Source organism: Leuciscus leuciscus (genome assembly GCF_965113295.1).
Source record: "Leuciscus leuciscus genome assembly, chromosome: 9".
Taxonomy (NCBI): domain Eukaryota; kingdom Metazoa; phylum Chordata; class Actinopteri; order Cypriniformes; family Leuciscidae; genus Leuciscus; species Leuciscus leuciscus.
In genome coordinates this window covers 14,045,743-14,059,558 of record NC_138733.1, presented here as the reverse complement: position 1 = coordinate 14,059,558, position 13,816 = coordinate 14,045,743, and the positions used below count along the sequence as shown (strand labels likewise).

General features: G+C 36.4%; 1 protein-coding gene across 1 annotated transcript in view; it reads right to left on the bottom strand.

The window, feature by feature from the left end:
- gbe1b (glucan (1,4-alpha-), branching enzyme 1b) overlaps positions 1 to 13,816 on the bottom strand; it is a 146,274-nt gene that overhangs the window by 19,750 nt on the left and 112,708 nt on the right. The window contains exon 14 of the mRNA XM_082181172.1: positions 7,729 to 7,859. Within this exon, the coding sequence (XP_082037298.1) occupies positions 7,729 to 7,859 (131 nt within the window). The remainder of the gene's footprint in view (positions 1 to 7,728; positions 7,860 to 13,816) is intronic.

The window sequence follows — 13,816 nt, the reverse complement described above, 5'->3', positions numbered from 1 at the left end:
GATTAATGGCCTTATTGATTAAAACTGTTACTTTAAAGTTTCCCTAAACTAAATTTTACCACTAAACTACCACTTTTTTGTGGTCAATTTTAAAGCCAGTCTTCACTTCCTCAGCGTAAATAAAGTCTGGTCATTAGCATTTAATCAAGCAGGCTAATTTCATACAAAGGTCCTTCCACATGACTCGTGACAATGTTCCACATTGCATTGAACTCATCAACCAGAGCGTAACACCAAGTTGCACACAGGTCAAACGCTGTAACGTGACGCCTGAACTCCAACTTTGACTCTGTTTGCTGCTGACCTTTTGAAGAACAGCCAATGATTAACAGACCATTTCATGATGTATCATTAGAGCAAGCAGATTGAAGGTGTCAAAGGCATTTAGTGACAATCACCCTGTGGGAAATAAACCACTTAGAGCTGCCTAGCCTAGTCTAGCTAGGCGTGGCTTGCTGGTTTTTGAGTGGTTTCGATATTTCATGACAGCCTGGCAAGGCAGGGAGACCATCTTAAACTCCCTTAGACCTGGATTTTCAGTAGGGATTTGGCTGCCTACCATTGGAAATGTATTTCCGAGCCTTTTTGAAACCAATAACGTTATTATCGATGCCAACATTTGATGTTGCGGCTCTGGAGGAAGAGCACCAGAAGCGAGATGTTAGCAAGAAGTGCTGCGTTGCAGAATATCAGTTCCGCCCCCAGTGAATTCACACAGACACAGTCTGAGATCCATAAAAAGACGTCTACGGGGAGACGGAGAGAGAAACAGCATACATAAGGCACAGGGATCCTTTAAGAGGAAGTCTACCTCAAGCATTCATGCATTGATCAATACCACCCATTCCCATTAGACAAGCATGACTGTCACCCAGGACCAAAGCGTACGTGACAGGCAGCACAGAAAACAGAGTGCCGGAAGAATACTAAAAGTATGTGTATGTGCGTACATGAGTATGAATACACAAGACCCAAAATGGCTAATTCAATGTTCCCTGGCAAGCGTGCCAGTGTAACATCAGTGGCTCTCCTGATGAAATTGGCAGTTGGAGGCTTTTAGCAATTATGGGTTTTTTTGCGCTTACAGATGCTTGTCTCTGAGGCCAGGCAGCTCTGGCGGTGAAGCACTGTAATCAACCAAGCCTTGCTGAACAAAGAGGAGAGCCTGAGATCAAAGTCAATTTGCTCACAGGAGGAAAAATAGCGGACGAGAGGGTGAAACGTGTGCGTGATCATGACTGCGAAGAGGGTCGTGATATCGTGTGTTTCTTGTGTTAGGGGCAGCAGTAATGGCAGCTTGTCCTCCGAGGGGAAAACAGGTCTTGGCACTGGGAGGGATTCTGCGACCACATTTCTAAATGAAGTTTACACACGGTGTTTCATCTCAGCACCATCTTGTATCCTTTTCTCGTAGTAAACATCGGGCAAACGTCACTGGCACGTTTAACGAATAGGCCTGAACTTTTCTGATGCTTAACCTTCATAAAATTGATCGTCAAGAGGTTTCAGAAGCTGTTTTAAAACCCTGAAATGTATATGATCAGTAAGTATGATCAGACAACATGTTTTTACATTACTTTAACTCATCAAAATAAGTTAATACATTTCTGTCATGACAACTCTCCGGAGATTGGTATGGTAATAGAGATTGGCATGGTAATGGATATGGCAATGTTAATGTATTTGGTCTTGGCCATAGACTGTAAAAAAAGATGGACGACGCCCCTTCGCTCTCTTCCATTGGTGAGAACTGAAGCCGCCAGTGTCCCGATATGGCGCTGACATCTTGGAACTTGAGTCTGCGCAGTAGCGATCTTGGGACCAGACCTGCGCAGTAGTGAGCAGGAAGTAAAGCCGCGAAATCAATGCTCCGCCCTCACTCTCGCAGAATGCACTCTCATAATTTTTATTTATTGCAGTACGACAAGAGGCTTGTTAAAATAAAGTAAATACAATCTCCTCAGTCCTCCGAAGATCCCGAAAAAAATGTCCATTGGTGCTTCAGTGACTACTTCGCTCAGAGAACCTGTCAATCACAGCTGTCAATCATGACGTTACACCACCGTTTTTATAGCATCACGTAACTAACTAAAAACCAACTTATTTTTTAAACAGACACTTGAACTTACATCAGCGTGATAAAAACGACAGCAAATGAAAGAAACCACCTTTGGAAAAAAGATATTTGAAGTGTAATTTAATTGTTTAGATGGTCTCACGTCCCATTGAATAACACGGGGAGGCAGGGCTTATGACCTATACTAGGACCAGTCACTGGGGGGCGATCGAGACGTTTTGGCTTCACTTTTCAGGGCTTGTGCGGCACGCTTGGTCTTGGCGGAATAGATCTGCTACGCTGGTTCTGAAAGTGTGCAACAGCAAACAATGCCAAGTATTTGAATGTTTGAGCAGCAAGCTCATTGGCCACTGATGAAAAAGCAGCCAATCAGCTGTGCTATGCAGATAATGACATGATTGCTACCAATAAGTTAAAGACCTATCAGCCTACACCATCTAGAGTTTCATGCCAGAACTAAATGACTTATACATCTAAGTTGATTGTACTCAAAAAATTAAGACGGCAACTTTTTTTTACGGTGGGGACTTTACATAGTTTAAAACCTTGATTTGTGCGATTATGTAATTTTCTAGCAATAAACATAAAATTAATGGACAAAATGCATGAAATAAAAATTGTGTTACCCACAATGGATATCAGGGTGGCAAATGTGGCATATTATGTTCTCCATCAGGCTCATGTGGGAGTTGCCTTAGAAGTGTGTTGAAGGGGAGTGGCATTTCTGAAACATTAATAGAGACAAGAACTAAACAGAACGTTACTGACAGACTAAGAAGAGAGGTGCTGCAACAATGGCAAATATGTGAAAAATAATGTGTTTTCACAGATTCTTATCACAAAAACAGTACCGTTTTCAACATTCATAATAATAATAAATGTTTCTTGAGCAGCAAAGCAGCAAAATATAAGGATTTCTGAAGAATCATGTGGCACTGAAGACTGGATTAATGATGCTGAAAATTCAGCTTTGCCATCAAAGGAATATATTTATTTTAAATTAAAATAATTTTTCACATTATCACTGTTTTTACTTTATTTTTCAGCCTTGGTGAGCATAAGAGTCTTCTTTCAAAAGCATTAAAACCATAACATAACAACCCCAAACTTTTTGTGTGTAAGGAATGCGTCTAATATATCATTCAGTTTCAGATGTGTATGAAGCTTCTGCAATGATTTTTTGGCAGTCATCATTTCAAGAAACTCAACCATAACATGCCCACATGACCCAAAGACTGACCCTTCTTACAACACTTTCATCTTCGATAGCGCAGTCGTTCCCCTGAGATCACGGTGTTCTGCCTCATACTAACAATATGCACTTTCCTCCTTTCCATCCTCTATCAGATTCATTAAGCAGTTTTTGGGGGGAATAAAGTCATCAAGAATCTTTCAGTAGTAAAGCGTGCAGCTGTTTTGCCTGAGGACACGCGAGCTACAGATTCAAGGAGGAATGCTGATATGGTTGAATTATTTAGAATGGCGTTCAGGTAAATGCCCCTGACAGATAATAGGAGAATGATGACCTGACACAATCACAGACGCCTGTTGGCACGCAGCGTATCAAAGACACATCAGGCCTGACAGGAAGTGCACCCAACTGGGATTTGCAATACTCCATCCATCTGAATGGATAAAAGCACCCGAAGAACGCACCCATTGAGAGCAGAGAACCAAAGATTGAGGGGAAAGAAATGCATCGAAGGTTTGAGCTCTTGTCAAAAGCTGATGTCGACAGAATTTTAATGGCTGATGTTTGTGGTGGAGTGCTTAACTCAGGGGAAACTTTGTCTTCCAGTTTGAAAAGAGAGAAAGAGTCTAAGGAACAAAAACGATGCTCATCCTACTGAAAGGACGAGCAACTTTTTAAGGCTTTGAAGTTCTTTGTCTCTCTCTAGAAAACAAATGCATGACTACGTCCTCCTCCTGAAGCTTTTTTTGTTTGGCTTATACCTGTAGCTCCACTTGTTTACACAAATATGGGTTTTTTATCTGTCATTAGACGTGGCGGGAGCTCAAGCCAAGGTTTTTTTAATGTGTAAACAGACAACCAAAAAAAAAACAAAAAAAACTTGCATTTAAACACCTGGTATTGAAGTGTAAACGGGGGCCAAAATATTTTATGCTCCAATTTTTCAGGGATGCATTTGGCCGCATCACTAATGCATCATAACCGTTCCAGACGACAAAAAACAGCTCATCTGTCATGCAAACTACTCAGCCTTAAAAAAAAAAAAAGAAGTCATTTAGTACATGTAACTTCTCCAGTTTGCCTGATATTACAAAACAATGACAACATTAAGTGGCCCACATGCATTCAACTGAAATTTTGAAATATCATGTTTGTGGTAAAATTAAATTTTTCAAATCAAATTCATGGTCACTTGAATAGACATTAAAAATTAAGAAAAGAAACTAAATTAAAACGTGATTAACTGGATTGAGTGATTTAATGATTTAATATTGGTAATGATTCCAGTTATTATTATTATTATGATTATTTAGGGTATTATCTGCTATATAGTGGTGCACTGCTGGCACAAATCATCTTATTTTTGGAACAGTCCAATGAAATATATATGCCTGATTTGCATGCAATGTCAAAGATCATCTTTTTTTTTTTTTTACCAACAAGTAAGAGATTCTCTGCAGAAAATACAACACTGAAATAATAATACAAAGAATGTAAAGTTAAATTATTGATCATTTATTTATTTAATAAACCTGTTTTGTTAAAGTAATACATTAAAAAAACTGGGAATGGCAACAGTCTTCATTATTTATTATTATTAATAAGAGTATTAGCTGTAAAGTGGCATAGTTGTGGGCCAAATCAGTTTTTTTTTGCAAAAGTCAATTAAAAAAGAGAAAATAAACCTTAATTATAATAATAAATGTATTACTGATTGTGAATGTATTATTATATCATTAATCACTTATTTATTTAATACACTTCTTTGGATAACCAAACAAACAAATAAGACATATTATGTTTTCATGTTAATTTGTAATAATAATACAATTATTAAAATCATTAAATTATTAAAAGTATTATTAATAAATATGTATTGTTATTATTCAGGATATGGGCGGCAATATAGTATATCATACCACTATTCTACCCTGATGGATCTACCCATGGTTTATTGTTATTTTTTATTATTATTATTTTAGGATTATTATTGTTGGTTTATTATGATTATTTATTTATTATATTCTTCTTCTTATTATTATTATAATAAACCAATAATAATAATAATAATAATTCAGTGTAGAATAGTGGTACAATATACTATATTGCAGCTAATACCCCGAATAATAATACTAATCATATTATTATTATTATTATTAAGGGCATTATCTGCAATATAGTGGTGTATTGGTTGACCAAATCAAAACAGTAAAATGAAATAAATGAACTACAGACATAAATCTGAGACAATCACGAGGACAGTCATATGGAATTATGGGTAAGGGTCAGGATAGTGTTGAATGTAACATTACTAGCCAGTGTAAAAGGGTCCAGGGAAGCATCACTGTGAACACATCACCCCCTAAACCCACTAAACATACCAGAGCCTTATTCTCCTTCTCATCGTAACATACAGTGACTTTGCCCCGACTCATCTGATACAGTCTAGCAGAAGACTGTGAGATAACCCAGAGATTTATGGATGCATAAGCACAGATGTATGTGTGTGAGATGCTTTAATGAAAAAGCACTCTGGACTTGTTGGGTCAGGCTTGTTTACCTCTTGTGAAACAGAAAGGCACTTTCATCTGTCTTCTGCTCTAATTGGACGCTCCACTTCAACTCTCATCGTTCGAGCACGGATACCATGCCGACACACAAACACGCTGGCACACACACACACACACACACACACACACACACACACACACACACACACACACACTGTAATGTGTGGCAAATTCTCCTGCGTGTTTATAATGACAGCTATTTCTGCAGCTCCTCAGCTGTTTGCATCTGAAAGCTGGTTTCTCCTTCCCGTTCTGCAGTTTCACACCAGCAGGGATGCAGATAAACCCGCTGTACACAATCAAACATTTCAATGAACCTCATGTACTCTCCCTCATGTCATTGCAAATTCAAATTTTGGTCATTCTGACACACAAAAGCTTTGTGTGCTACTAAGAATACTCCTAGTTGCTGCAAAGAAGAACATCACAATTAAATGGCTTCAGAAAATGCCTCGGACATTTGAGGGATGGTTACGGACCGTTATGGAAAAAATAATGCACAGCATTACTCAGAATATCTCTGGGTGAGATGTGGTGTTAATGTTTTTGAGCACATATTGTTCTGCATTATAATTTACTTTGGGTCAAAAGCTATTGCATGGCCTTGCAAGTCATACGAACCACTTTTATGGTGCTTTTTGACCAGTACAATATTCAATATTGAAAATGATTTTGAGTTTCTCTGAAGAAATTAATAAGGATGAGCAAACAATAACAGAATTTTACCATAACAGCTGTTAATAATTAGTGTTATTTTTGTTTTAGCTATATTATAGTTTTTATAAAGATTTAGAATTATTTTTTTATATTTGTAATTTACATTGTAATTTTGGTTTAGATTTTAACAATTTTGTTATGTCATTTTTATTAGTTTTTAAACATTATACTTAGCTCTAATTTACATTTAATATATATACATATACTTTAAATCTTTTGATTAAGCTTTTTAAGTTTCAGTTTTTCATCTAGTACTTGTTTTTCATTATTTTTCAGCTTTATTTCAATTAATGAAGCAAAGCGGTTATAACATTTTACCATAACATTATTAGTGCTATTTTGGTATTGTTTATATTATAGGATTTATTTAAATTTTGAATTCATTTGTATTTGTACATTTGCAGTTTACATTCTAATTCTAGTTTAAGATTTAGCAATTTTGTTATGTGTTCTGTATGTACATTTTAATATGTATATTCAGCTTTATTTTAATTAATTGTGTTATGGAATCTTACCATAAAATTATTTGTGCTATTTTGGTATTATTTATACAATAGCATTTATTAATTGTTATGTAATTTTACAATAACAGCTGTTTATAAGTAGTGTTATTTTGGTATTGTTTATATGATATTATATTTATTAATATTTTGAATTACATTTTATTTTTAGATTTGTAGTGTACACTGTAATTTTAGTTTAAGTTTTAGTAATTTTGTTAATGCGAGATTTTATATATATATATATATTAGTTGTTTTGCAATTTTTATTATTTTTTTAATATTTCTAGCTTAGCTTTAATTTTTTTATTCTTAGCTTTATTTATTTTTAAATGTCAGTTTTAATTTGAGTAATTTGAGTACTTTCAAATTTTCGTTCAAGTTTTTTTTCATCTAATTTTTATATTTAATTTGAATTTCAATTCTCAAAATAAAGCTGTTATGAAATAACATTACCTTAACAGCAGTGTTATTTTGATAACTATTACTATACTGTTTTTTAGAGTTGTAGTTTACATTACAATTTTAGTTTTAGTCATTTTGTTATGTATTTTTTATATTTCTATTTAGTTTTAATAAATACTCAGTTTGAGCCCTGTACAACAGACTTCCCAGCATCTGCGTCCTGAATGAGCATAACAGCATGAAGAGCTCAGCAGAAGTGAAGGATACTTCCCCGCCGGCCCCGCAGCGACTCTATAGTTGCTGTAGCTGTTGGTCGGGTGGAAGTTGAAGATGAAGATGACGTTAGCTCTCTCGAAGACTATCACCTTGTCTCCCTCGTGCTTGGCGCTGACGTAAGCCTATAGAGAGAGAGAGACAGAGATCAAAGATTAAGCAGTGGGATTGCATGAGATTTGTGTGCTTTTAATCACACATTCTGTATCTCAGCCTATGCATGTTTGATCTTTAGCAGTAACGTTACGGGTCCTATCTGTACGGATATAGCTGAAAATCCCACAACTTTTCATGCCCTGTGTATGAACTCATTGCTAATCATTCCCGATGTTATTAAACCGCTCTTCTGTAAGATGGATTGTCTTACAGGAAGTCTCTCGTTGCACTGAACTTTCATAGTATGCAAGAAGTTAAGATAAAAAGATGACCTTTTTTTGGATAAAAAAAAAGAACGGATTAATTAAAAGATTAAAAAAAACTATTAAAGAAGAGACAATAAAAATAGAAAATGATAATAAATAAAATGTATTACACGTATTTACCATTCATTTATTTTTTATGTATATGAATAAACATGTATATATTATTCATAATGTATAAAATAATATATAAATAAAATATATTACATATTACAACCCTTAAGTTATTATAATAAATCAATAAATACAATTGTTGATTAGTTAATAATGTTAATTAGTGCAAAATAAATATTTCTGAGAGAACAACATTGGGAATGACTCTTAAAAGGAAAAGGAAAGTAAGTGTAAAAATTTAAATAAACATTTAGGTATTTATCCTTTGTGATTTATTATTTTAAATCATTATTTATAAATAAAAGTCTTACAGAAAGTTACATTTTTAAGTATGCAAGAAGCTTCATTTTGCTAATGGATAACAGATTAAATACAAAATAAAAACAATTAAAGAAGAGACAATACAAATTTGAAATAATAATAAATAAAATGTATTACACTTCACCAGTATATCTAATAAACAGACAAACAAATAAATACATAAATAGAAGAAAAAAGATTGGGAATGACAAATTAAAAAGAGCACATTCTTTGTGTAAAATTCTAATTAAAAATTGATGTATTTTTGCTTTATGACTTATTATTTTTAAGTAGTGTTTATTTCTAATTGTATCGTATATTGGAGATTTGGTGGCCTAGATCCGCTTATTTTTGCAACCATATAATTTCACATAAAATAAATATCGAAAATATTTCCCTTCTAATATAGAAAAAGATTTTCAAAGGATTCCTTCCACTGAAGATCTTTCTCCTGCAAAACACAGACCCGTCAAACTTCTCAAACTCCAAACTTTTGAAGAGCAGATTTTTTTTTATTCAACTGAAATGCAGAGATGACACTCTTGGGGCAAAACTCCAGCTGTCAGCGGCAGACGACTGCGAATTATTCAGCTGCTGGTTTCCAGCAGAAATACCAGTCTGTAATGTGCCATTAACAGAGATTATCAATGTCACTCTGCCCCGCTATTTTTGGTGGCCCAGACCGTCAGCCAATTTGGGATATGAATTCGAAAGAGAGATAAGAAACGCTCGAATTGAATAGATAGGAGATCCAGATGAAGGGAACAAGAATAGTTCGTTTTACTCAGGATTCATTTGCATTAAGGATGCTTGGTCAGGACCTCTTGACATCACATTTTACCACCCAAGGCTCATTGATGCACGAGGGTAATGATGGCTGGTTTGAGCCAACAGAAGGTCTACTGTGCCACAAGTCACACACAATTTTAAAGATTTATAAGGTTATGGGAGAAATGTGTCACAACACACAGTGCAGTGCACACGGACCAAACAGTGCCTATGAAGACCCCTGTCCTCCGCCGAAAGAGTCTACAATGGGCACATGAGCTTCGGAACATTTACTTTTACATCACGTGGACGGCTGTGTACGTGTGCGCTGTTTACCTGGGGAAGTGATGACGGCAGAATGCACAGTGGGATGACGATAAGCCGGTGGAGGGAGTGTGATGCTCTGGTCAATGTTCTTCTGAGAAACCCTGGGTTCGGCCATTCATGAGGACATAAATTTGACACGTGCCACCTACCTAAACATTGTTGCAGAGCAGGTACAGCCCTTCATGACAATGGTGTCACTGGTGGAAGTGGCTCTTTCAGCCGGATAAAGCTCCTGCCACACTGCACACATTCTTCAGGAATGGTTTGAGGAACATGATAAAGAGTTCAAGGTGTTGCGCTGGCCTCCAAATTCCCCAGATCTCAATCCAGTTAAGCCTCTGTGGGATGTGCTGGACCAACAAGATCAATCCACGGCGGCTCCACCTCACAACATACGGGACTTGAAGGATCTGCTGCTAATGACTTGGTGCCAGATACAGACACAGGACACCTTCAGGGGTCTTGTAGAGTCCATTCCTCTGCGGGTCGGCGCTGTTTTATTATGACGATAAAATTCCCATGCTCATCGCGTCTGTGCATGACGCCAAAGGTTTCTCATTAAAAGCAATGGAGTACCCGGCACGTCGAAAAATGGCTCTAAAGGGTGCGTTAAGAGTGACGCCAAGGTGTCCTGACCAAGCGTCCATATGTGACGAGTTGGGAATGAGAATGGTCTTTTCTGCAGCATTCATACTTAGTTTATGCTCCATAAAGCCCACATCACAACTGACCCGAATTACTTTAAAGATTAATTAGAGAATGTTATAAAGAATGTATTTTTTTTTTTCATGTTTAAAACTATGATGAAAACAAACCCCAGTATTGAATGTAACCTTCACATTTCTGTCTATACATGCCAGTGTCTTTATTTGGTTTTAAAATGTGCAGTAACCAATAGTGTCAGCCACATATTTTTATCAAAAACAGTCATTAATGCTGGTCAGTCCTACAAAACTACCTTTCATTTTTCATAACGCATTCAAAGTGGATTTAACCACATCAATCTAGCACAAAACATGCTTCTAGCAAATTCACTATAATTAATTTGTAAATTACAAGGATCGAAGGAAGGATACATTTAATTCCAGTAGCCACTCCTCATCCTTTGCAACAGTAACATGAGTCTTGCATTTTGGAGGAGTTTACTGTAAATAGTCTCGATCTGAGGGGTTATATTTTCATCGACATGGCTGGCACAAAAGCGGATCTTTTGAAGTAGACATATGAGTAAGGAGGTGAGGCAATGCTCTTCATTGTCATGATATACCGGCGCCAAACTGGTGCACAGGAGATAATGTGTATTATGGAGTGCTGGAACTATATCCCTTAGTGCATTCACAATCAGCTTTAGTGTTTTAATAGAGTTTCCCATCATGCCTGGTTTCATTTCATAGCTAAAAGTATGCTTACGAATAAGGTGTTCTCAAAGGAGGGACACGAGTGTCCTATACAAAGAGTACGAATCACAGGTTGTGAGTTTCCTAGGGAAGCTTGTTTCCACCGAGTCTCAGCCTCAGATGTTGGCCTAACGTTCGTGCTTATCATGATCAACTAAACGCTGGATTTTCAAAAGCATATGATTTATGTGAAATTCACGGCATAAACAGCATAAAATACGTTAAAATGACTTTACATTTCCGCGCCTCTAAATATGATGCTGAACAAAACGAACCGTCACTGGTTGTTTTACATGTCATTCAGATGAACTTTTGGGTGGCCTTTGGCCAATGAATGTTGCCATGAAGTCCAGACCTTCTGCTGTCAGTCTGAAGGTTTGGCAACGTGACTAGTTTTATAAACGACTAGTTTCCACCACAGAATAGAAAAGACTTTATAACTCACAATTACGAGTTTATATCTCACAAAAAAATAATCTGAATTGCAAAAAATGAAGTCCGAATTGTGAGATATAAACTCGCGATTATGAGAAAAAAAGTCTGAATTACTAGTTTATTACGAGTTAAAAAGTCAGAGTTGCGATAAGGTCACAATTTTATAGTAAAAATTATTTTGTGAAATATATTTTGTATTAATTTTTTTTTTGTATACTACATTTGCTTTACAGTAAACTTAAACGTCTTTAACTTTTTTACACTTCAATTTTTTTGAAGTGCAATAATCTGCTAAATGTCTTAGGTATGTCTTGGGCAATAACCTTAGGTCTGTATTCAAAAGCTTTCATGAATTACAACCATTTAAGTTTAGATGAAAAAGGTGAAAAAGGAGAGTGACAGTTAATATTTGTATTCATCAAGGACACATTAAATTGACCAATAAGAAAAACGATTTAATAAGAAAATCTTTCTTGAGCAGCAATTTAGCATATTAGAATTATTTCTGAAGGATTGTGAGACACTGAAATGACTGCTAAAAAATTCAGCTCTGCCATCACAGGAATAAATTGCATTTTAAAAGACAATACAACAGGAAACATGTTAATATTTCACAATATTATAAGATAACTCACTAGGACAGAGTATATGTAAATGTTTTATTTGGTTGCGGAAACTGCCTAGAGTAAAAAACTCAAAACTGCAAATTATTAGTGATATAAAACTCTTGATTTTGGGGGGATTTAACTGGAATGCAGAGGAAACTTTTTGACACAAGAGCCCTGGCCCTCTCCAAACGTCCTTGCTGTTTAGAGGACCCTCAGGATGCTTGCGGGTTCTATTGCATTTCTGTGTTCGATTAAGTTAGCCAATGTTTTTAACTTCCACAGCTTCTCATTGATGAATAAGCACTGCTTTGCTCAGGGCACAAATGTAGAAACTGCTCTGACAGACCTGTGCATTACTGAGGATTTGGATGAACTCTACACTAGCGAAAAACTCTCCTTATATGAAAGAAAGAGCTACGATAGTTAGATTAATAGTATGAAAATGCAGAAGTTCTGTAGGTTTTAGTCCTTATATACAATCAGTGGCGAGGCTGCATAAGAGCCAGGGCGGCACTGACCCACTCAGATTGATGGCTCGTCCATCCAAGCAAATGAGAGACAAAATTGTTTAGTTTTTTTTTGTGGGAAAGAAGAGAAATTCTGCATACTTGACAATAATCACTCAAATAACATGAACATAAGAACTACTTGCATGTGATATTCCAGTTGTGTGCTTCTATTCTATGGCGAATTGTGAATACAAGAGCTGTCAATCTGAGTGAGATCAATCTAATCCAAGCGCAAAACAGTCCCGATTGTTTTAAGTCCCTCCCCATTATACCCACACACCATACCTGAGATCCAGTTTAAATTCGTTGAACTTCCAGATGTTATCAAATGACGCATCATCATCATCACCGCGACGCGATCGGATCTCGGATGACGTATAGCTTCAGTAAAGCAGCATGTATGAGGATTATCTCAAGATCCATGTGTTGTATTATGTTGTTTTTGGGCTCACTTGAACCGAGAACACCTGCTCTAAATACATTTTTGTGATCTACTATGGTTTAGTAATGTTTGGTGAGGCTACAAACCAAAACGCAGCCTAAAAGCTGCATGCGTATGGTTTCTGCACACGATTATGCTTGTTGTATTCTGCTGGTTGAGACTTCTGCAATGATATATGACACAAGACTATTTGTTATGTATGATGCTTAACAGATCACATTTTCTAGCAAAGTCACACTTTTATTTTCGATTTAGGCATTTATTTTCAGCTCATATTTTTGAGCCTTTTCTCTTTCAGCCAAAAACTGATAATGCCATTTTTTTAGCTGTTTGCATCACTATTTTTATCTTATGTACTGTAAAATGAGAGCACACACTGAGGTTCAGTGTATTTCACTAAGGCCCACTCACTTTAAAATGTCCCGCTGACTCTAAAATACAAAAACTGATGTAAACAAAACTATTTGGAAAAAATCCGCAGAACTAGAGAATTTGAGCTGCTCGTGTCTAGACATATTGTATATGACCTGCTGTGTGCAGTAGTGGACGTACTGTAAATATTGTATGACTGGCCCTCAGCACAGACAGACAGAAAGCAGGAGCAGAGATGAGTAACTGAACAGCGGCCCTGTTTGCTGCACAGCGGGCGTTCTGTATGATTGGAGCGGCACGTAAACAGTGCTTGGCTCAAAATCACAGCTTTAGTCTTTAGAAGCGTGCTGAGAAACCGTTTCAAATTAGCGGGAGGCTCATGAAACCGGCT